This window comes from Rattus norvegicus, chromosome 7 (genome assembly GCF_021556685.1).
Source record: "Rattus norvegicus strain SHRSP/BbbUtx chromosome 7, alternate assembly SHRSP_T2T, whole genome shotgun sequence".
Lineage (NCBI taxonomy): Eukaryota > Metazoa > Chordata > Mammalia > Rodentia > Muridae > Rattus > Rattus norvegicus.
Window position 1 is genome coordinate 23,057,072 of NC_141540.1, and position 26,085 is coordinate 23,083,156.

General features: G+C 42.5%; 1 protein-coding gene across 2 annotated transcripts in view; it reads right to left on the minus strand.

Moving 5' to 3' along the window:
* The window catches only part of LOC134479836 (ubiquitin-conjugating enzyme E2 R2-like), a 41,959-nt gene extending 26,283 nt beyond the window's left edge, over window positions 1–15,676 (minus strand). The window contains exons 1-2 of one of the 2 annotated variants that reach the window (XM_087559398.1): window positions 15,512–15,676; window positions 4,894–4,980 (exon numbers count right to left, since the gene is read on the minus strand). In XM_087559398.1, the coding sequence (XP_087415524.1) occupies window positions 4,894–4,917 (24 nt within the window). In that variant the 5' untranslated portion in view covers window positions 4,918–4,980; window positions 15,512–15,676. Of the gene's footprint in view, window positions 1–4,893; window positions 4,981–9,739; window positions 9,876–15,511 lie in introns of those variants that run through there. The other variant, XM_087559397.1, reaches the window with a different exon arrangement.
* Between the last annotated feature and the right edge of the window lie 10,409 nt (window positions 15,677–26,085).

Here is a 26,085-nt window from a genome sequence, read left to right on the forward strand (position 1 = left end):
GTGCTGGAAACTAAAGAGATAAGAGATGCACTATCGCTCTCCAGCTAAAATAGAATTTTAAAATGTGTATTAGAAGGATACCATTTGTCCCTTTGAAGAAAGAAAAAAGCTTGTCTGAGCCAGGAATCCCAGCCCTCAGAAGTCAGAGCCAGGCAGATCTCTGTGAGATTGAGGCCAACCTGGTCTACAAAACGAGTTCCAGGACAGCCAGGGCTACACAGAGAAACAAGGACAACAACAGTGCACAGTTCTCCGTCCATGGCGGTACTCATGTGTATGAGTGTTTCCTGTCCGTTTGCTGGGTGTGCAGCCGGTGCTTGCGGAAGACATAAGTGTATTGTATCTCCTGAAGCTTGAGTTACAGATGGATGCTGGGAATCAGACCAGAGGCCTCTGCAAGAGCAGTCGGTGCTCTTAGCTGCAGAGCCAGCTCTCCAGCCTTTTATGGTCCTTGTTAAAGGCCAGAGAGTAAAATGAACACAAGATAAATGTCAGCCTCCTTGGACAACAGAGTGAGCTACAGACCTGCAGCCCCACAGCTGAGAGTTCTCCCATCACAGGGAGCTGCACCCACAAACCCTCAAACTGTGACTCATCTGTAGATTCTTCTGTAAAGTATTTTGTTTACAGCAATATAGAAAGCAACTAGCTTGGGCAGTGATGACAATTTTTGGGGGGAAATAAAATAATAAATAGGGCGAGGAATGTAGTACACAAGTGTAAGCCAGCCACTGGGGAGCTGAAGCAGGACTGCCCTGAATGGAAGCTGCCTAAGCCTAAGTGTACATGTGTGTGTGTGAGTGTGCATGTGTGTGTGTGTGTTTGTGTGTGCGTATGTGTGTGATGCGTGTTTGTGAACATGTGTGTGCTGAGTGTGTGCATATGTGTGTATGTGTGCAATGAGTGTGTGTGATGAGTGTGTGTGCGTGTGTGTGATGAGTGTTTGTGATGAGTGTGTAATGAGTGTGTGTGCATGTGTGTGTGATTGTGTGTGTGTGTGTGCATGTGTGTGTGATGAGTATGTGCATGTGTGTGTGATGAGTATGTGTGCAGGTGTGTGAGTGTGTGTGTGATGAGTACGTGTGCAGGTGTGTGAGTGTGTGTGTGTGATGAGTGTTTGTGATGAGTGTGTGTGAGTGTATGTGTGTGTGATGAGTGTTTGTGATGAGTGTTTGTGATGAGTGTGTGTGTGTGTGTGAATATACATGTGCATGAGCATGCACAGGGTGACGCAGGATAATGAAAACAGCATTAAGGGTCTACAGGGAGCTCTTTCAACAGCCATTCTCAAAACAAGGCCAAGAAGCCTCAGCCCTTAAGCACTGGCTGCTCTTCAGAAAACCCTGGTTCATTACCAATACCGCACGGCAGCTCAAGGGACCTCACACCTTTTTTCTGGCTCCACAGGCATTGCACATATGTGGTACACAGTCGTCCACACAGGCAGACGTCCATAAACATAAAAAGATAAAAAACCAAGATCCACAGCCGAGTACAGTGCTCTCACCTACGAATTCTCAGGATCTGGAAGGCAGAAAGAACAGGCAGAGGCAGGACTACAGTGACTTCACACCAACCTGGGCTACTGTGACCCTGTCTCAGTCTTACTCTCCCCAAACCCGGAGCACCAAACAAAAGGGGTATGTGAGGATACAGCATTGGGGTACATACTTTAACTCCCACCACTGGGAAAGACTAAGCCAGGACTCGAGGGTGTGCATTACCCAGGGCGATGCAGTGAGACACTGCCTCAAAATATCCAAAGTGTCAACTGTTTCTGAAACCTCTTTATCCTTTAAACTTTGTGTATGAGTGTTTGACTTCCTGTGTATCTGTGGTGCACATGTGTGCTTGGTGTCCATAATGCCAGAAGAGGGCACTGGATCCCCGGGAACTGGAGTTACAGACAGATGGCTGTGAGACACTGTGTTGGTGCTGGAAACTAAACCTGGATCTTCTGCAAGAGCAACAAATGCTCCTAACCATTCAGCTATCTCTCTAGCCCCATGTAACCTTTTTAAAATCTAAAGTTGCTGCAAAAATCATTTTTAAAAGTTTATGTCAGTGGCTTTTAATGTGGCTAAAACATTTCGACAATGAGAACAAAACATACAAATAGTGCACCAAATCTTAATTTTTTTAAGAATTTTATATTTAGAATGTCCATGAGTTTAACAACAATGAGATAGTTAATAACGTCTCTGGTTTATAAGGTCATAAAACTGCCACAGTATAACCTGTGTATGAAATCCTAGTGCATTATCTTTAGACTTGTCAGTTGATTCCTAGTTAGGATAAATCATTAAAGCTAGTATTACAGAAATTACAAGTTCTATAAGATAGTGGATATTTCTATCTTCCACACAGAGAATAACTCGATTTAGTAAAACCAACATAGTGAACAAGAACAATCAAGAAGTGAAGCAGAAAAGTGATTCCGTCTGTCTCACGCTCGAAGCTTTGCTGCCCCAATAACACCTAGCAAAGGCTGGGCCCAGGGATGTGCCCACTGTTGCTGGGATAGGATGTCCAAGTCCAGCACTGGCAATGTAACAGTGGAGAGAAAGGGAGAGGGAATGGAAAAGTTAACACAAATGACTTGCCAGTTCCAGGATTCAAATATATGTCTTTTCCAATTATATCTCACTACTATCAGACAGCAAATGCCTGGCTTGTTTTGTCCAAGCTAGCCTTTAGGTCCTGGGCTCAGGCTCTCATGATAGCAGGCTTTCCCATGCACTGTAAGCTGAGGTTCTAGGGTGGGGTAGGGTGAGGATGGTAATGAATATTTTATTTAAGTCATCCTATGTATAAGGTTTGTAGTCATTTGCATAAAGACAACAGTCCAAGTAGATTCCAGTTGAATGCTTTTGAGCACAGGAAAAATGTAACTAGAAAACTACTTAATAAAAAAAAAAGAAAAAAAAAGAGTCTCACTATCTAGCCCTATCTGGCCTGGAACTCTCTAAGCAAACCAGGCTAACTTTAAATTCACAGAGATTCACCTGCCCTCCAAGTGCTAGGATTATACTGTACAGCAGCATATCCTGCAGCCAATACATTTCTTAACTGTAAATAACAGTACAAAATGGAAAGGAATCTTTTTTTTTCCCTCCAGAAGAGAGCAATACAGATGGTTGTGAGCCATCATGTGGTTGCTGGGAATTGAACTCAGGACCTCTGGAAGAGCAGACAGTGCTCTTAACCTCTGAGTCATCTCTCCAGCCCTATGCAGAAAGGAATCATACTGGGTAGTATAATTACTGATGGCAAACCCACATTGAATTTATTTTGTATTTAAAGATCCATCTTTAACCCTGCAGATAGAGGAATTGGTTCTAAGCATGAGATTGCCGGTGTTACAGACATTGCAGTATCCACCCCTGGAGATTCGAACACCGAACGAGAACAACAGGAACTCCACCTGGATCCTCTCCAAAAGCCGGGTGCACTCTTAACCGCTGACTCATCTCTAGGGCTCCAACTAAATTTCTTTTTGTTCTGTGTTTCTGCCTCATTTTTATAACTTTCATAAACATAGTATTTTTAAAAGAATTAAATTCACAATTATTACAGTAAAGTTTACAGCCTTTTTGGCCATAACAGTACTTAATAAACTATAATCAAAGTTTGATCCTCACACACCCCCATACAGGGTTTCTCTGTGTATCCCTGACTATCCCAAAGCTCTCTCTCTAGACAAGACTGGTCTCCAATTGAGATCCACCTGCCTCTTCTAGGATTAAGTGTGTGTGTTTGTGGGGGGTACCACAATTCGAACTCCATCTTTTGCTGTTTGACACGTCTGGATTTATTGGGGGAGAGGTGCCATGGTGTGTGTAGACCAGAGGACAACTCTGAAGAGTCAGTTCTCTCCCTCCACCATGCAGCTTCTGGAAACTAACTCAAGCTGCCAGGCTTGGTGGCAGGCGCCTGTTCTGGTTGAGCCTTCATGCAGTGCCTTAGTGTTATGATTATGTTAAATACTAAGAGAATATCACAGGCGCTGTTTCTGGAGAGGTAACCACACATCACTGTTGTCATGTGTATTCTAGCTAGAAAAACAAAAACAAAACTGTGCATGCCCAGAACCCACTTGGGAAGCCCCGAGGACAATGAAAGACAGCCTGAAATCCATCAGGAAAGTTGTGTCAAACCCAAATTAACCAGGAAGTGCAATGAAGACACCTCACAGGAGAGGGTAATGCACAGATTACTCAAGTACTGTCAGGATGCAGCCCGAAGCTAAGTATGTTTCATGTTTCAACCACCAGTTCTCCTAGAAATGCTGTCTTCAGGACATTAGCTTGTTCTCAGAAGATTTATTCCAAGAGGCTCGAATGCTCAGCTGTAACCCCTGACAGGAAGCCAGTCCAAATCAAGTGGATAAGTTCTCCGCCCCAAAAGCCCAGTCGTGCACAGCAACAGGTAACCCTCATTATGAGGGCTAGGGACACACACACAAATACATTTATATGACTTTATTAAACTTTTAAAATGCAAATGTTAACACACGAGCATTATAATCTTAGTAAGCTGCTAAGGCTTAATCTTTAACTGGATTATAATTACTACATATTATAATTAAACCAGACACTACAAAGTAGGAGTGCAAAAATCATGAATATTTCCCTGTAGTTAGAGCAAAACACACTTTTCTGAGATATCCAATCTACTTTAGAGGTGGGCGGGGGCTGTGCTGTTCTGACTGGGCCCAGATCCTTGTGCATGCTAAGCAGATGCTCTACCACTAAGCCCCCCTCTCTAGTCCAAACCACTTCTTTTCTGTGTGCTGATGATCAGACTCAGGGCCCTGACTGGTAAAGCCCTAACCTCTTGTTAAAGAACTAATCTGAAAAAACAAAACCAGACAGTTATGACAATGTCTCTTACATCATAGATGTTGGGGTGCCACATTTTGGTCAAGAATCTGAAGGTAGGTGGTGAATATAGGTAGTCAATCGGAAATTTAATACGTGCCTGAAAGAGAAAGACGATATGCTAATAAACAAGGCATTATTCGTTTGCCTAATAATTCATTCTTTTCCAAATAAACAAAATTCCTTTCTAATAAGAATAAAGTATGTCATAGTTATTAGCATGTTCTTTTAGCATCTCATCAAATACTGATATTAAATTCCCCAACCCAGAAGAATGAAAGGTAGGCTGTGCCCAGTGCTGAGGCTGCTGCTGCCAGGCAAGGAGGGACCCAGACCACGGCATACAAACGTGCACTCTGCAGCCACACCCGTCCTCATCCTCTGGCTACTGTTCTTATGCCAGACAAAACAACTGATACGGTTTTCTAGTAAAGATTACAGAATCAATACATTTTCTTTTTATTGCCATCATGCAAACATTATCCCCCCAATCAGAAACAATGCTGCTGCCCCCTTTGGACATCCTTTCCTTCCAGGGGTTTTCATTACACACTTCCCCTCCCACACTGAGCCTCGAGACTCCAGTTTACCTTCCAAAGCTCATAGTTCAAGCTCATACGCATCTCCCAGCACTAAATAAAGGTTTTAAAACTTACATGTAAATGTGTTATCTATGTACTGGATGTTTGTGTGTACACGTACCATGTGAGCCTGGTAGCTGTGGAGGTCAGAGAGGGAGAGTAGGCCCTGGAACTGGAGTTATGAATGGCTGTGAGCCACCTCATGGGAACTGGGAACCAAGCCTAGGTCTTCTGCAGGAGCAACGAGTGCTTTTAACCATGAGCCGGCTGAGTAGCTGGCTACTCTTAACACTTTCTTTAAACAGGCTCTGAATGCAGCTCAGTAATGAACACTTCCCTAGCATTCACTCCCTAGCCCTAAGTTCAATTTGAAGAACTGACAAAAAGAAAATTTTGAAATGTGGGTAATAGAGAGGCAAAAACCAACAAGGTATAACAATGTATGTACCACAATGTGTGCATTTATGTTAACAAAAGATGACTCAAAAGGAAATTTTAGCATGTAGACATATGAAATTCTATATTGCTTTTGCCTGTATCACATCATAAACATTTTTTAATTATAAAATATTCTTATGCTGGGCCAGCCTGGGCTACTTAAGATTGTCTCAAAACAGAAAGGGGGTGCAAAAAAAGATTGTCTCAAAACCACAAAAAGCTAGCCCAGGTGGGATACATCTGTAACTTGAGCATTTGGCACAGTGAGTTGAAGCCAGCCTGGTGCTGCTTTAGACTCTACAGAAAAGTAAGCACTTGTTTGGGCAGTGATTACTTAATAAAACTGGAACTGTGCATAGATTAATGTGGCCCCTTTCCAAAAAGATACCCAGTTTATGATGTAGTCCATATCTTATAACAAATAGAGCAATGTTCTGAGTGTGGTTATCAATGTTAAAATAACCTGATTATCGGCAACCAACAGATTGGGAAAAGATCTTTACCAATCCTACAACAGATAGAGGCCTTATATCCAAAATATACAAAGAACTCAAGAAGTTAGACCGCAGGGAGACAAATAACCCTATTAAAAATGGGGTTCAGAGCTAAACAAAGAATTCACAGCTGAGGAATGCCGAATGGCTGAGAAACACCTAAAGAAATGTTCAACATCTTTAGTCATAAGGGAAATGCAAATCAAAACAACCCTGAGATTTCACCTCACACCAATGAGAATGGCTAAGATCAAAAACTAAGGTGACAGCAGATGCTGGCGAGGATGCGGAGAAAGAGGAACACTCCTCCATTGTTGGTGGGATTGCAGACTGGTACAACCATTCTGGAAATCAGTCTGGAGGTTCCTCAGAAAATTGGACATTGAACTGCCTGAGGATCCAGCTATACCTCTCTTGGGCATATACCCAAAAGATGCCCCAACATATACAAAAGGCACGTGCTCCACTATGTTCATCGCAGCCTTATTTATAATAGCCAGAAGCTGGAAAGAACCCAGATGCCCTTCAACAGAGGAATGGATACAGAAAATGTGGTACATCTACACAATGGAATATTACTCAGCTATCAAAAACAACGGCTTTATGAAATTCGTAGGCAAATGGTTGGAACTGGAAAATATCATCCTGAGTGAGCTAACCCAAACACAGAAAGACATACATGGTATGCACTCACTGATAAGTGGCTATTAGCCCAAATGCTTGAATTACCCTAGATGCCTAGAACAAATGAATCTCGAGACGGATGACCAAATGTGAATGCTTCACTCCTTCTCTAAAAGGGGAACAAGAATACCCTTGGCAGGGAAGAGAGAGGCAAAGATTAAAACAGAGACTGAAGGAACTCCCCTTCAGAGCCTGCCCCACATGTGGCCCATACATATACAGCCACCCAATTAGACAAGATGGATGAAGCAAAGAAGTGCAGACTGACAGGAGCCGGATGTAGATCTCTCCTGAGAGACACAGCCAGAATACAGCAAATACAGAGGCGAATGCCAGCAGCAAACCACTAAACTGAGAATAGGACCCCCATTGAAGGAATCATAGAAAGAACTGGAAGAGCTTGAAGGGGCTCGAGACCCCATATGTACAACAATGCCAAGCAACCAGAGCTTCCAGGGACTAAGCCACTACCTAAAGACTATGCATGGACTGATCCTGGACTCTGACCTCATAGGTAGCAATGAATATCCTAGTAAGAGCACCAGTGGAAGGGGAAGCCCTGGGTCCTGCTAAGACTGAACCCCCAGTGAACTAGACTGTTGGGGGGAGGGTGGCAATGGGGGGGATGGTTGGGAGGGGAACACCCATAAGGAAGGGGAGGGGGGAGGGGGATGTTTACCGGGAAACCAAAGAATTATTATTACGTATTAAATAAATTTAAAAAAAATGAAAAAAAAAGAGAAATGAACAAAGATTGATGCTGAAGACCATGCTTTTTGTTCATTGTCCAGATACATTAGAGCTATCTGCATTGTCTATACAATGGGTTTTTATTGTACTGGGTTTTTATTATTTTGTTATTTTTACCTAAAGCTGTTTCTCTGGGGTAATGACAAACATATTTTTAAAAACTTTAAATGTTTTTAAATTGTTTTATTATCTGGTTGAATTGAGATTTTTAAGACCATTATTTTTAACTTGAAATAAAAGTTTACAACTTGATATTTAAAAAAAAATAACCTGATTATACACACAGAGATGAAACCTTTTTGGAACCAGGCTATAGCTATCTATGTAGCCAAGGCTAGCCTCCAGTTTGCAGTCCTCTTGTCCATCATGTACTAACTAGGATTATGGGTATTCACCCACACACAGGAATTCTTTCTTTCAAAAAGTCGTTTTCTTACCTTGGGATATTTAGGTTATTCCTTGCTCTTTTGGTACGATAAATATCTTACAATATATGTTCTTGGCCAGAATTCATATTTAAAATATTATGAAATATAAAATAAGGGCCTGGAGAGACCGCTCAGTGGTTAGAGCGCTGACGGCTTCTGCAGAGGACCAGGGTTCAGTACCCAGCCCTCAGGTGGCTCACACCGTATGTAACTTCAGTTCCAGGGCATCTCACATTCTGTCCAGACATCCTTCCTCACTGCATTTATGTTGTACTCAGACATACCTGCAGGTAAAACCCTCATATACATAAAATAAAATAAACTGGGCTAGTGAGATGGCTCAGTGGTTAAGAGCATTAGCCATTCTTCCACAGGTCCTGAGTTCAAGTCCCAGAAAGCACATGGTGGCTCCCAACCCTCTGTAAGGTTGCCCTCTTCTGCCATGCAGGTGTACGTGCAGCAGAGCAAACAAACAAAGAAGAAGCACATTTTAAAAAAAATTAAAAAAAATCTGTTGCAAAAATCCAAAGCAAGGACCCTTAGGAGTTCCATCATAAAAGCAATGAAAACGCTGTATAAAGATCAGCTACTTCACAGGGCTAGGAAATAACCAACACCAGGCCTGGCAGCACACATCTGTGGCACACGCACTCAGGAGGTCAAGACAGAAGGGCTGGCCTTCTTTCTAGAGGCTAGTCACAAGAGAGCAGGCCTTTCCAAAGAACAACTGAGTCTAGTCCAATCTGCTATTGCAAAAGCTTTACAACAAATATTTTATAAATTCAATATAAAAAATTATGATGGGGCGGGATGTCGGTGTGTGGGCAGGCACTGGAGAGAACCTGCTCAAACCACATGACACCCACATCCCACCCTTGAGAACTGTCATTTATCTGCCCCTTCTACAAGTTTTCTAAAAACCTCTACTTTCTGAGAGATGTCTATTTATCTAATTTGAAGCAGGGCCATCATGTAAACAGTTCTTCTCGTGGCTTTTGCTGAAAATTACTGCCTAAACCTATGTTCAAAGTTACCCTAGTCAGAGCGCGCGTGCACACGTGGTTTCTTTGAGACAGGGTGTTTCTGTTTAGCCCTGGTCTCAAACTCACAGAGATCCAGCCTGCCTCTGCCTCCCAAGTGCTGAGATTAAAGGCATGCACTATCATGGCCCTGCTTAAGTGTTTAGTTCTTTAAGAATTAAAGTGCCTAATAAAGAATATAATCTATTAGAATTGTTGCCCGAATTAGCAGAAGAAAAAGAAATGAGTGAACGTGGACCAGCAAACAGAAGCCTAAATTAGCCAAGGTCATAATGAACCATAACATGGGGCCTGAGATACAGCTCAAGACATCTCTGGCTTCAGACTCTTGGTTGTTTCTCTAGTATCTCAGAAATGGAGTGAGGGAACTGTGAACTGAAAAGTAAGATCAGGATCTCAATGCTAGAAACAACAATTTTTTAAAAAAGATTTTAAATACTGAACCTTGACTGAAGCCAGGGCCAGCATCCCCTTGAGGTGTGGCTTTATGAGGAGGTCAAAGACTCTGCATTCTGAAGGAACTGAAGATGTTGCTCCTGGTCAGCTGGTGCGCTTATGGGAAGGCAATGAGCAATCTGGACTGACAGGGTTTAAGAGGTTAAAATAAAACCAGAATTAAGGAATCCAGACAAGCAGGTCAGTTAAGCCATCAGCTACCAGCCACCAGGACATAGTGACACTTAGTATTGCAAAGGGTATCTGAGCTGGAGTCCAGGAGCTCAGGGGTTATCAAGGTGGCTGGCTTCATCTCCAGATAAATGGTTACATAGGAGGGAAACTGGAGCAGCCAATGACACTTTGTAGCACTTCTCTTTGCCCTACTGACACTTTAAGCCACATCTACACTGGCATGCTCCTAATTCTGACAGACAGTTCTGATGATTCTCACTTCATTTTAATAGTCCAGACCCTCAACTTTGGTGCGATGCTGAGCAGCCTATTTACTAGTTTGTGACCTCATTCCTCAATCACAGGTACTAGACTGCATTCCACCTCTGACTTTTCTTCTGGAAATATACTGAGCAAAGAGTAGCTAGGTCAGTGGGAAGTGCACTTGGCTACCATACACAAGGCCTTCAACCTAAAACCTGGCACTGTCCACCTGCCCCCAAATGTTGTAAAGTGTATTCAGCTTCTGTCCATCATGAATAGGAAGTACTTCCTGGAGGCTATATTCTTTCTCCCAAACCGAGGATCTCTATGGACCTCTTTCCACACAATCACCTAACAGACAAACACAGCTGAACATCTGGGTATGTGCTTTGAGTAGGGCAAAATGTACTTAAGGCACACAAGCTTAATAAGCTACAGAACCAGGAATGTAAGCTACTCTGTGTAACCCTGGGAAAGTCTCTGAAACTCCCTTCAAACCTTAGTTCTACTCCTTACCCCCCTTTATAGAACTATGGTAGTGAAATCTCACCAAATTGCTGTCCAAGTTATAGGATGGGAAGACGGCTCAGTGGGTACAGTGCCTGCTGTGCAAGCATGAGGACCTGCATTAGGGTCCCCAGCAGCCACACAAGCTGAACCTCTGTACTGCTGGTAGATAAGCCAGATCCAGGATGATTCTGGGGTCCTTCCAGCTAACCAGCCAGGCTGAATAACATGGCCGACTCAAGTTTCAGGGAAAGACCCTGTCTTCAAAGCAACGTAGAGAGCAATGGAAAACACCCAACTCCAGCCTCTGGCCTCTACACAAGCATGCACATGACAGCATACCCAGAGACACATGCAGACCTACACCACACACAATAATGCATGTATTAATCAAAATAAGAAACTGACATCCACTGGGCATTTCCTATGTGCTGGACACTTCTATAATATATTACATATGCTAACTCATTTAATTCATAAAATAAGCCTGGCTTATCATCAAAACCTTATTATAAAGAAAATAAATACAAAGCTTTAGGAACTCATATATGATCATATTTAAGTAACTGTCTTTATATTATTTATATAAAGTTTTCTCTCCTCTCTATATAAAATGCAACTCAGATAACAAATGTTCTGCCCATTCCATCGCAGGGCAGGGAAATGCTAGTCTCACAACGAACAAGAGTTGTATCTTTGTTGTTCTATATTAAATAAGACAATTTTCTTACATGGAGGTTTTGTTTACTTAGTTTTTTTTTTTTTTTTTTGGGTCTTTCAAGACAGAGTTTCTCTCTATAGTCTTGACTGTCCTGGAATTCACTCAGTACACCAGGCTGGCCTCAAACTCAAGAGATCTGCCTGCCTCTGCCTCGCAAGTGCTAGCATTAAAGGTTCATCAGTAACTAGAAGGAGAAGAAGGTGGATCCTTGTGATTTTTAGGCCAGCCTCATGTACAAAGTGAATTCCAGGACATCCAGGGATAGACAGAGAACCATGTTTTGAAGGGGGCAGGACGAGGTATGTCATTAGACACAAGTTTTAAAGAAAAGAGTCTTGGGCTGGAGAGATGGCTCAGTGGTTATGAGCACAGACTGTTCTTCTAGAGGTACTGAGTTCAATTTCCAGCAACCACATGGTGGCTCACAACCATCTGTAATGGGATCTGATGTGCTCTTCTGGTGTGTCTGAAGACAGCTATGGTGTACTCATGTACATAAAATAAATAAATCTTTAAAAAAAGTTTCTCCTTCCCTTTTTGGAATTATGTCAATTATAACATTAACATTATACCTTTTATGCCTCATCTTTCTGACATGGTTTATCATGTAGCTCTGGCTGTCCTGGAACTCATAATATAGACCAGGCTGGCCTTGACCTCACAGAGAACCACCTGCTTCTTCTAGGGTTAAAGGCTTGTAATGCCAGGCCCATATGCCTCTTCTTTCTAATGCTTTCCCCTTGAGGCCCTTTCTCCTAACAGACCTTATTTCTTTTTCTTTTTCTTTTTCTTTTTTTGGAGCTGGGGACTGAACCCAGGGCCTTGCGGTTGCTAGGCATGCACTCTACCACTGAGCTAAATCCCCAACCCCAGACCTTATTTCTTGAAAGATAATTCTGTGTTGGCTTCTGAGAACCAACCCATTCTTTCCCTCTTATACCTAATAAAAATAAATAAAACAAGTGGACAGCAACTGGAACAATACCCACAATTGTCCTAAGGCTGCCACAGGTGCTATGGCTAGCTATATAAACAACAGCAGCAAAAACAGGAAACCCTGACAAGGCAGAGGTCAGAAGGCAGGAACCATAGAAATGTGTCCTCTCCCTCCAAATGCCTACCGTCTTGGTTAGGGTTTTTCTGCTGTAAACAGACACCATGACCAAGGCAAGCCTTATAAAGAACAACATTTAGGTTTAGTCCATTATCACTAAGGCGGGAGCATGGCAGCACCCAGGCAGGCATGGTGCAGGAGGAGGTGAGGGTTCTACATCTTTATCTGGGCTGCTAGCAAAATACTGCTTCCAGGCAGATAGTATCTTAAAGCCCACTCCCACAGTGACACACCTACTCCAACAGGGCCTCACCCTCTAATAGTTCTACTCCCTGGGAGGAGCATATACAAACTGTGACACATACCCCAATGCAAGTTTACAACCACCTGTTAAGCATGCACAGCTGAGGCTCTCACACAAAATACTTTTTAAAAAGTCTCAGCAAAAGGTAATTTCCAATGCCATGTAGGTCTTATAATTCGCCTTGGGAAAACTGTTTCGGCACTGAGCTTTAAGAATAAAAATCACAATAACTAGGTACAGTAGCTCATACCTGTAATCAGGCAAGTGGGCACTTAAGTCAAGAGTCACATGAATCTATCTGGACTATGCACTGAGTTACTAGCCTGAACTATGGCATCAGCTACTGTCGTCTCACTCAACTGCCACGTGCAGGGACCTCAGGACATTCTTTGGGAATATGCAAAAGTGAATGAAATCCCCCTGATGACTACTGGCTTGTTATACAAAATCAGTCCAACTCTTAAAGTATCTGCTAGTGAATAATACAATAAATATTCATAAGCTTGAATATTTACTACATTTCCTGGGCTCACCATTTTGTTAATTTGCCTTTTCAGTTCCATATGCATTTTTACCATCATCAGGTATAATGGGTCTTAGTAGATTCCACTTGGGTGTTCTACTGAATTCTCTCTCTCTCTCTCTCTCTCTCTCTCTCTCTCTCTCTCTCTCTCTCTCTCTCTCTCTCTCTCTCTCTCTTTCCTGAATTCGTGACCAGAGTTCTTCCAAAACAAGCATTCACACAAATTAGTTCTTTTTATTTTGGTTTCAGTTTTGAGATCTGGCCTCATGCAGTTCAGGCTGGCCTTGAACTTCTGATCCTACTTGCCTCTACCTAAGAGTATTGGGATTATAGCATGCATGTCCCCATGTCTGGTCATTTCATTCAGTGCTAGGGATCAAAGGCAGGGCTTTGTGCCTGGCAGACAAACGCTGTAACCAACTGAGCTACATCTGTAGCCCCTACACAAACTAAATAATCGTCAGCAGCTTCAAACTCTGTCAACTAGTCAAATAGACAGCAAGTGAGCAGTATGATTTAGTATATAACACATGCCCGCCCATCTACAGCCAGAGAGAATAATCACTTGCGTTTCTTAATTGACTGATGCTGCTGTCGCCATCCTCAGCTGTCCTCATGGAAAGCTAATCATCCTAAACATGCTTAACTTCCCAGTGTCGGATTCAGCACTAATCACACTTCACTACTGGTCAATGGCTGTCCATCTAGTTGCAGTTTCAGGTTTTTTTTGTTTTTTTTTAATGGTATTGGTGTTTTGCCTGCATGTGTGTCTGTGTGAGGGTTCCAGATCCCCTGGAACTGGAGTTAGACATAGGTTGCTGGGGACTGAACTCGGATTGTCAGGAAGAACAGCCAGTGCTCTTAACTGCCGAACTATCTCTCCAGCCCTTCATTTTCATTTTTAATTTTTTAAAAACATATTTATTATGTATACAGCATTCTGCCTGCATGCATGCCTGCAAGCCAGAACTGGGTACCAGTATACATGGTTGTGAGCCACCATGTGGTTGCTGGGAATTGAACTCAGGACCTCTAGAAGAGCAGACAGTGCTCTTAGCCTTTGAGCCATCTCTCAAGCCCCCCTCACTTTTAATTTCATAAAAAAATTTTTATGAGAATTTGATCTCAATTTTCTAGGTTATTTTTAAAAACTACTTCCCTGTAAGTCGAGACTTTTATGAGGAATGTAATCTGATAATGTCTATTCCTCTCACATAGTTACACTGTGATGGTGTAACAGAAACAATGCTTTGCCACTTAATTTGATGACAACATCCTCCATTGTGCCTGGAGTCTGCCATTTGAAATCAACTTTTGTCTTTTCATTTTTCTCTCTTTTTGGTTTGAGAGAGGATCTGACTCTAGCTGGTCTAGCCTCACCCTGTGGCAATTCTTCTGCTCCAACTTCCTGAGTGTTAAGATTATGAGCATGAGCCACCAATGGGTTAAGAAATGATTAAAATAAAAGTTTAAATGCCAAATACAGCAAATATACATGCCAGTCAATACCAGCAACACAACTACATCAATATCATTTTTCCTTTTTTTTTCTTGGACAGGGTTCTCATTGCAAAGCCATGGTCGGACTAGAACTCATTACATAGACCAAGTTGTCTTCAAATGTGGTCACCCTCCTGCCTCTGCCTCTGCCTCTGCCTCTGCCTCTGCCTCTGGGGTGTTGAGTGACAGCTGTGAGCCAGCACAGCTGACTCCATTAGTGGGATTTGTAATATACCATATGGCAGCATGAAGAGACCACCATATGTCTCCTGTGGAAACCACTCAACTTTGCCATTGGAGAATTAATAAATGCAAAGCTCTAGCAAAATTTTTATGGACACTGAAATTTAAATTTCATATAATGTTCATGTGTCAAAATATTATTCTTTTGTGTTTAATCAAATTCTCTACCCCATAGATCTTTCCTTCCAACTATTGAAATAAGGCATTCTCCTTTACTCTAAAGAAAATTTCTTTTACACACACTTACACACACACACACACACACACACACACACACACACACGCAGTGTGTGTGTGCACATGGGAGAATAAGTGCACTTCGGAATTAGAAGGCAGTTTGGGGAACCAACCCCAGGCTGTCAGATTAGGAGGCCATTACACTCACATGCTGAACCATCTCACTGTCCCCGTAGCTTCCCTTACATTAATTTTTAATTTGTTGCAGCACTTACTCCAACAGGACAAGCTTGCTATCAAAACTTGCCGTGTACCTTTAAGCCAGGCAGTGGTGGTACACATCTTCAACCCCAGCACTTGGGAGGCAGGATCTCTGAGTTTAAGGCATGCCAGCCAGATCTACAGAGTTCCACATCTTCTTTGAAAATGTGCTTAATGGAGCTGAAGAGGTGGCTCCCTGGTTAAGAGCATTTGCTGCTCTCTCAGAAGACGGAAGTTTGGTTCCAGGTAGCCATGACAACTCACAACTGCCTGTAATTCCAGCTCCAGGGGACAATACAATAGAACATCATAAGTGAAAGCTGTTTTCATTTATAATATTTGTAGTATAGTATAAGTCTTTTTGAACTGATGTAACAAAAGTACCAGAAACTAAATAGCTTTTAGAGGAATTTTTTTTCTATTCTGAAGGTTGAGAAAAATCCATTCCCAAGTGTGTCTATAAAGACAAAGAGAATGTATCCCAGGTGGTGGTGGTACAGCACTTGGGAGGCAGAAGCAAGCAGATCTCTGTTGAGTTCGAGGCCAACCTCATCTACAAAGTGAGTTTACAAATCGCCAAGGCTATATAGAAATACCCTGTCTCAAACAAATTTGAACTACAAAAAGGGATTTGAGCATGGTGGTGTATGCTTTTAGCCCCAACACTGAAGGGAGGCTAGCCTGTTCCAAATGAGTTCCTGAACAGCCAGGGCTACACAGAGAGACTCTGTCTCCAAAAGAATCAAGGGGAAATTGGGGGACAACTCTATATAAAAATAAGTATATGGAGTTTTATGTGGTTTTGTTCATTTGCCTGTCTCTGCCTCCCCAGCACTGGAATTAAAAGACAAATTGACATCATCTTTTTTTTAAAATTTATTTTATGTATATAAGTACTCCATCGATGTCTTCAGACATACCAGGAGAGAACATTGGATCCCATTACAGATGGTTGTGAGCCACCATGTGGTTGCTGGAAATTGAACTGAGGACCTCTGGAAGAGCAGACAGTGCTCTTAACCTCTGAACCATCTGTCTAGCAGATAATATGCTTTCTTAATATGATGTCGGGCATCATGGACAAAATTCATATAAACTGTACCAGAATAATACTCTGAGTAGTTCTTTAGCTGACTGAGGCTGAAACCACGTAGGTGGTCAGTCACCCACAAAGGATAGTTATATAGGACAGGAAATCCAACTGGCTTCTGCCAGCCTATGTTCCTACCTGATCTCAAAGATGTCAAAATTCTTCTACACTGTTTCTCCCAAGTCACTTTCCTGGGTGATCAGTTCTCTCTGCTTCAGAGTGTCCTGCATTGTTTCCTCTAATCCTTCCTTATTCTGGTCATTAGATGAGTGTACTGTCAATGGAGGTATGCATACCTGTGTGCACATACAAACACACACAGACACACAGAAACACTAATACACACTCCCAAACACACAACACATGTGTGTTCACACATTATAAGCATAGTACATTGCAGTCAAGTGTTTACTTTCTGAGGTAATCCTTAATATAAAGACCCCCCAGGATTCTCTGAAGGCATAAAAACAAATGTTGAGTGGGATATGTACATAGCAGGCATAGCCTATAGCCTATAAACAACTCAGTCAGTGTTGTGCTGTCCTCCCATAAACCAACATAGAATCATGGTTCTTGCCTTATTCCCCAATCTGGCTTAGCTCGTTCCCAAGGCTGTGTAGAGCAGGCTTGTTTCCCAGCAAAGGATCGTATGTTGGTGGTGGATTAGACTCTTGTTCTTGTTCACTGTTTCAGACTTGCCCCACAGTGTGCAGCTTCTTCTAATAGCAGCTCTCTTTACCTTAACTTGAATGATTTCGTGCCCAAGGCTATTGGAACAGAATCATAGGAAATCTCCATACCCAGGATACAAATGAACAGTTTTTCTCCCCATAATGTGATTGTGTCACAGATATTTTGAGTAAGTAAGTAAATGCTTGCATGGATTATCTTACATTGAGTCATAATCCATGGAATGGCCCCACCGTATAGTACATTTTCACTCCCTTGGCTGATGGACATCTGGACAGATTCTCCTTCAGGGCTGCTTGGGGACCACCACAGCACTGATGTGCCCTAGTTGCTCTGTTGACACCTACTCCTTGTTCTGTAATCTTTGGGTCAACTAAAACTTTTGTTCCAATTTCTGTACATGGCTTCTCATAGGCCTACCTGTTCTTACACTACCAGACCTGTCTTAAGATCCTCATTCCTCCTATCCCGCACTGAGGCTGACTTTAACTCAGAGAAAATGATGTTGATTAACAGCCCTTGCAGAATGCTACACAGATAACATAGGGCAGTGGGGGAGGGTGTTAAACTTTTCACTCTTGAAAATGTAAGCTGGAAAAGTACTTGACAGAGGGGAAGGAGACGGCCCATGGGCTGTAGAGTCTTTAAAGGTGTCCTGGTGTTTACTTACTGAGTTATTACTGCCCAAATCTCACGTTAGCTGTGACAAAATAGCTCTAGATCTTGATCGATCTATCTGGAGGAAAATGATTACCCCAGTAGAGAGACACTGCTTTTTCACAATCCTATAAACTGCAAGATGGACAGTGGGTGTTCTCTACAGTGGTGATTGTATCCTACTAGGAAACATATCCCAAGATACTCAAGAAAAAAACAAAACAAAACAACAATAACAGAAAAGCATGAAGTCAACAATTATCACTCCCTCCCAAACTGTGACTTAGCTCCACTCTTGGCTCAGGCTGTTCCAACTTTGTATCCATGGTTACACTACAGATAAAGCCACAGGAAACAACTAGTATCTCCATTATGCAATCAATAGAAAGAGCTAGGGTTAGCTTAGGGTTTACCATTATCTCCTGTTACTCTTGCTTATATCTGAATGAAACCTAATTGTTTCATTTAGGTAGTTTAAATGGATTTAGTTTTTTGAATACTTAGACTCCTATTATGCTACTTGGTCTAGTAACGTGATTCTCCAGCCTTACTACGTACCCTGCTCATCACAGAGTGAGGTTTGCCCCAGTTAGAAGGCTCATGTACACCTGCATCTGATGGTCCTTTGACTCTCTCCCTAACACCAACAACTAACTTAATTGCTTAGAGCCTTTCTGTATGGAGACCTGGAAGGTGGCCTCTGTCTAGCTGCCTTCTGAGCTGTAGCACTGTGGCTTTGATTTTGGCTCCAGTCATGTTTCTTTATGCATCCCATTTATTAATAATGTCCTTTGACCCTGTCTGGATGATTTTTACCATTTATTTTCCTCTTTGCTTATCCACTCTCTTGTAAAACATCCTAAGCTTCTTGACAATGGGTTCAACAGTGCATTTTCCTTTAGAACAGGCCGTGAAGTTCTTAGACCAGAATGGGCCTAAGATTGTCCCAATATGAAGACTTATGAAGAGATCAATTCTCTTAGTTTAATTTAAACTGCATCCTTTGTTAGGGTGCTCCACAAGCTAAAAGATCAATAGACATGCTAATGTGGACATGGGAAACCTTACAAGGTATCATCCTTAGACAAAGAACTACATGTAACTAAGGAAAGCTGAGATTGGAAGAAAATAGTCCTCCTCATGACAAGAATCCTAATTGGTTATCCAATACCATGTGGCTATCCCTGAAAACATTCATACAAATAACAGAAAACAATTCTGCTACTTGTATTTATATATTTATGTGTTTTATGTATCATATTGCATATATATGAATAATCAATGATATAACATATGATATATATATATAGATAGATATGTCTATCTATCTATACATACATACATACATACATACATACATACATACATACATACATATGACAATCTTGTTTAAAGAAAAAGAGGATGTGAATTTGAGATGGACCAAGTGGGCATGTGAGGAGTTAGAAGAAGGAGAGGGGAGGGAGGAGGTGATAAATTACTTTTTAAATTAAAGTTTACATAAAAGTAGCTAGAGGCTAAGTCTTAGTCAGCATCAGAATTGACCCCAGCATTTTCCTTTCCATCCACCAGCTATGACAGATAAAAATGACTAAGAGACTATACATCCCATTTCTTTCTTGTTCCTCTTCATTTCCTACGCAAGCAGTGAGACAGCTCCTTAGGACTATGGTGTATCACTTTAAAATTGCCCTGGAAAGGTCTCCTAGTAACTGACACAGAAAACTGCACCTCCACATCACAAGTAACTCTGCATCCACCCAGAAATCAAAGTTTCCCAAACCAGCCTGGTCGTGTTTCTTTTTCCCACTAGCGTGCTCTAACAAGTCAGGTTTGGGCTCACAAACCCTGCTTCTGCCACTACCTGTCGTCTTTCAAAGCCAACTACAAGATTAGAAAGAACAAGACACATGAGAAGCCTAACTACTGATACCTCCTACAAGTTCAGAGTCTTCCCTCAATCCACATCCCGCTTTCATAATTTGCTATACTTACACTTCACTATAATCACTGAATCACACTATTTATCATGGAGAAAGTGTGCAGATCCAAACCAGCCAAAGTAGCAAAACACAGGACAGTCTTCCTGAGGAGGTTCCAAATGAGTTTTTCTTCTTCCTGTAAGTGCACGTGAACAACTCTGGGCACTAACGAGTAAAAATCACAAAGCACACACAGGCAAGAGAGTACATCTAAGCTTCTATTTTCAGAGTCTGAACTGGGTCTTTATTACATGCACAAGACTGACTAATTGGTAACATGATGGAAGCTGGTCTCTAGATCAACTGAACCATGTGGCTCATCGTCCCCAGTCTGGTTTACATAGTTGGTTTTCTGGAATGGTCAGACTCCACTTGGAATCACATGAGTAGCCTTTTAAATGTGGTCAGTTTCTACTGAAATACGAGACTCCCATCATGTGTGGCATAGACTACCAAGGTGAGAAAAGAAACTAGCTATCTTTTTGGATGAAGTCAAATTGCTTACCGTGTAACCTACACCTCACACTTTAAACACATAACTAACTTAGAATAAGTAACTGAGCCAAAGTTAAGAGCTAAAGTTATGGGCTGGAGAGATGCCTCAGTGGTTGAGAGCACTGACTGCTCTTCCAGTGGTCCTGAGTTCAATTCCCAGCAACCACATGGTGGCTCAGAATCATCTGTAATGGGGTTCTGATGCCCTCTTCTGGTGTGTCTGAAGACAGCTACAGTATACTTATAAAATAAATAAAGCTTTTTTTAAGTCATAAAAAGAGCTAACATTATAAAACTCACACATTAAAACATAGGTGTAAATTATCATGACATTGTATGTGGCAGTTTTCCTGACTGTGTCTCCAAAACTGCAGTATCAAAAACAAAATAGATAAACATGACTTGACTGTATTCATGTTTAAAATAAAGTTCAATGTCAGAGCCAAAGGAAACTCCAATTCCCCTGACTCCAAGAGGCAGTCCAAACATCCAGGTATGAGCTCAGCCTGGACTACAGGAGGGTTTCTGGTGGTTAGATAATAGCCAGCATTCCTCAGGAATTGGGAAACTCATTGCCATCTATCAAAGGCAGAGGGACAAATGGCTACCTGTGGTATCTGTCAACACACCAATGCTCATGCTGGCCTTCAGGCTCCTTCAGTATAAAAAGTACCCATCCCACATTTCCCAGTCCATGCGAGCATACTAGCCCTTCCCACCTCTTCCTCTGCCCTAAATTTTCTATAGGTACTTATTCTCCTTTTAATACTGCTATTCCTCTCTTCCTCTCTCTTCCTCCCTCCCACTCCTTTCCCTCCCTCCCTCCACCCCTCCCTCTCTCTGAAAAACAAAAAGAAACACCCAAAAAGATGAAAATTGAAACAAACAAAACCAAGAAAATAATGGCCAAAATAAAAGAGAAACTATACAAACATTGAGTTTGTTTTGTGTTGGACAACTACTCCTGAACCTGTTCTTAAATGTGGTTGATATGCCCAGTGACACCTCACTGGAGAAACCTGAATTTCCCCTTACAAGTGGGCATTAATTGCAAATAGCTTCTTGGTTAAGTATAGGGCTGGAGAGATAGTTCAGCTGTGAAAGGCTAGGTTCACAAAGAAATACATATTTTGAGTTTTGATCTCTTTTTAAAAATCAGGCCATTAGTCCCACCATGAGGTCTCAGAGCCCCACCCTCTTTACCTCTTCAACTTTCCCTCAAATGATATCACATCAGGGATTACAACCTTAACCATGTGAATGCTGGGGAAGACAGCACTTGGTCTTCCCACCTTTAAGGGAAGCTTCCTTCTGGGCCAGCCACACCCACCCCAGGGTGCATCCTGGGCTGGCTTCCCAGCACAGTGTCTTGGGCATCAGCTCAAAGAGAAGCCCAGGAAGGACTTGCAGTGGGTCTCACATTGCTGCTGACCTCCAAGCGATGGAGAGGAGGTCAAGGAGAGGGGAAGAGCTGGACCACAAACTCTAAAAGTACCATAGGAGGACCAGAGATGAAAATGGGTATAGTGTGTGAGTCACTATAATGGACAGTTGGACAGACAGGGACAGGCTGCAACCTGCTCTGTGTCTTCAGGGTAGAGTGAGAAGGACACAATAACCTATGTGCTTGCAGAGTTCATCACAAGGAGAGGAAAAAAGACACTGCTATTCATGAAGATAGACCTCTGGGACAGATAGCAGTAATCCACTTAACTTGACCCCAGGTTTCCCAAATTTACCTAAGGACACTTATTAACCCCCTCAGGGAACCTTCCTGTAAAGTTTAGTCCAATCTTCCTATTTCATTGGCTTAAATTTCCAATATTTATACCTACAACCCTGCGTGAGTATCTGCATTAGTAACAGCTGGATTCTGGAGCTTTAAGTGTCAAGAACCTCTACACCTCTAATTCCTTTCTTCCCGTAAGACGTAATTAAGGCTCAAACTTCCTAAAGTGACATTACCAAGCACCACTGTGGATTGACTACTAGCCACATGGTTAAATAAAGTGCTTTAAATATTTTTTTAAAAATATCAATTCAAGAAATGATGATTGACTGGCTCCTGGAGTCATCCTCATGCACTTTTCTCAGGAGTTACCAGGACACAGGAATAGCAGAGGCAGAAGTTGATGCATGAGGAGCACCGGCCAGGGCCCAATAGCTGGCCGTTCTCACACAAACATTTGGTGTCATCACCAGTCCCTTTTCACCCAGAAGCTGAGCCACAGAGAAGTATTATTGCCCAAAGTCTTGACTAGCCACAGATGGGGAAGGCTCTCAGGGAACTCACTCCTCACTGCCTCTCTGTATCATGGGCTACATAGCACAGGGGTCTGGTCAAGTAGTGAGTGCCCCTGTGTGTTTAATGAGCTGGGGCTGAGATAGAGTGGGTTCCTTGAGCCTCTTACTTTGGTGAGCATAATGGCTGTTATTGGTGGTCTGATTATAATCAGAGTGAACTATAATCCAGAAACGGAGGGTACAGCTATGAGAGATTTTTTTGCTTGGTTTGAAATGGGTGAGTACACTTCTAGTCCAGACCTTTGAGGAAGACACACATCTTTAATGCAGATCTTGAGATTAGAAAAACTTTAATCTGTGCCAAACCTTCTGCTGGAAGTCTACGTAAAAGACAGAGACAGAGTAGACTTCTGCTCTTTGGTTGCTCACCCTCACCTTGCTAGACTACCCATCCCTTCACTGGTACTGGAACCTCCTTCTTCAGGATTGCAGTGTATACTGCAGACCAGATATGATGAGACATCCTGCCTTGTGGACTGAGCAACAACTGGATTCTTGGACATTCCATTCACAGCCAGCTGTTGTTGAATTAGCTGGACTGTAGCCTATAAGTAATTCTGATAAATCATATATATGCAATATATACATATAATATACATATACACATATAATGTACATATAGAATATACATGCACACACATAAAGTACATATGTATACTATAATACACATATAGTATACATATAATACATGTATACATATATGCATAAATAATTATATATAACAATATATACTATATAAATAATGATATATGTATTATTCATATAGGTATGCACATATATACATATGATAGATAGATAGATGGATAGATGGATAGATAGATAGATAGATAGATAGATAGATAGATAGATAGATAGATGATAGAGACTCTCTCTATGATTCTGTTACTCTAGAGAACCCTAACTAATACAGGAAGCCTCTGTTTAAAGGTGCTACTGCTTACTCACTGTACCACCCAGCACAAGCCAGTTCACCTGCTGAGAAGGGATCTTTTGCCATGTAGTATCAAAATGACAGTGTGGCTCTTTAAAGAAGTTTGATCCTCTAGCATGTTGGCCCCAGCAGTGCCAAGGAAGAATTACAGGGCAGCTTTAGCCACTCTCACTGTTTTTCTGAACTGTCATTGAATTTCCATTTAAGATATCCATGGCTGGCTAGGGTATAGCTCAGTTGATAGGAAGCTTGCCTAAACTGCTCTGAAACCCAGACTCTAAAATCAGGTGAGCCTGAAATCCCAGGGGAAGAGGCAGAAAGGATCAGAAACTCAAGGTTACCCATGAGATCTTCCTGTTTTTATGAGACCCTGTTTCAAAACAAAACAACAAAACAAATGCCTAAAAGTCACATGGTACTGGGTGCTAAATATGTAAACCTAGCCATTACTCTTGCATGGACTTACTGTTAGCCTGTTATCAGAATCCTTCTTTGCTAAGAACACTCCAGGTGTTTTTGTTTGTGTTTTCAGGGCAGTGTCTATTCAGCTACCCTCATTACCCAGCAGTTGTGTTAAAGGCAGGGGGAATGGTGGTCTTAACTGGGTGAAGCCAAGGGTGCAGTGGGCAGTGGGTCTCTGTCTCTACCTTCCCACACTAGCTCCTGTGAGGACAGTTCCTCGGTCTGGGCCTCTTGGTGATTCCAGGAACTTCCTGGACACAAACAATTCAGAGTTTCCCTGCTGTATGAGACAAAGAACATTGGTCTCTGGCCTAAATTTCCTGCTTTTGTGCCCAGCACCAACCACTAGCAACATTGGATTTTTACATTTAAGTCCAGTCAATCTTTCAAAACAAACAAACAACAAAAAACAAAACCAAACAGAACACCAAAGACCACAACAACAAAAACAAACCCAAAATCAAATTTTCATTTCTTGGCCACAGAGGCACGTTTCAAGTGTTCATTGGCCACAGAGCCAGAAGAAGACAAAGCGAGGGTTTGGAATATTCCATGGAATTGCAGACACAGTTAGGGGCATGTGCTGCTTCTGGGATCTGTCCCACGTGCCTTATGAAACCTCTGTCCTCACATACTGCGATCCCATTTCTTCTCAGGCCATCACATTCCGCTCAGATCTTGCCCCAGGCCAAGCTCTTCTTTGTTATGAGAACCCAACATGGAAGCCCCGTGTCTATGTTCCTCCTCTGGGCCTTGGCTCAGTGGCACAGAACATGAGTGTAGCCCAAGGGGTCCTCCTCCCTTCCCACTCGTTAACCTGGGCAAACCCAGCAGTGACTCTGTCCATTTGCACTGTGTATCCCTCTAGCCTTGCTGTAGTTCTCCAAGCAGGACCGAAGAGGGACCCTCCTTGTCCTGGACCATCTCATTCCTCTCTGGGTCAGAAAGACCATCAACAGCTGCAACGTTTCTTATCTCAAAACCACACAAAGGACACAACCCTGTGACCTGGAGGAGATCTGAGGCAGGGACACAATGGGCCTGACCCAGACCAGAGAGGGCTCCAAGAAGCCCATTGGCTTTACCCTCAGTGAAAACCTAGAATTCCCTCATTTCTCCTCCACCATTCCTTACTCTTGAGGTGTGGGCTCCCACAGGCTCTCAGAGCCTACTGTTGGCTGTGACCCATCGAACAGCCCGAGTCCTTCTTCAGAAATATACTTTGAATCCTGGATCTCATCCCTTCAGACCCAACCATTACCCTCTTTCTTCTGCACAGGAAACTACTTTGTATAGCGCCCAGCCTCCACATCAGGTAAGCTCTTCCCCACTGCCTCCAGACCTCAGCTCCTCCACTGTGCTGCCCAGTCCACAGCTCAGCCTGCTCTATAGCTGGCCTCTTATTCTTCCAGAGACTGTGAAGAACAGCCTGTGTCAGGACTTTGGGCTTAATCTCACACTGCCTGCTGGGTTTGCCTCATTAAACCCTTGATTTCTCTCTTCTTTCCGGCTGCAATCAAATGCCGCTTAACTGAGAGGTCTTTTCTGTCCACCTGTCCCAAGTGTCAATCCTACCTCCACGGCTCTGCCCTGAAGCCCTTTCCTTACTCCATATCTACACCAAGGTTACCCCTCCAGTGCTGCCTCTTTCTCTTCTTAGCACACATGCCAAGGCCCATGTCATGCTGCACATTTATACATTACTGTGACGCTCTCACTAGAATATTGATGCATAAAGAAGGAACGTTTTCTATCTACTCAAACTACTGGAATATCAGTACCATACCTATGGAGAGACCTGTGAGCTAGGAAGCTGGAGGTAAATATCATTATCAGGAGGAAGGACGGAAGTAGTGTTCTTGTTTGTGGAAGAAGCATATGCAAAGGCCCTGTGGTCATCACAACTGAATTCTGGGATCATTGTGGCAGAGATAGGGAAGTAAAAAGTGGTCAAGGGAAGCAGCAAGTATGTCTTCCAGGCTTTGTGGGCAGTGGTAGGGAGCAATGGGCAGAGTA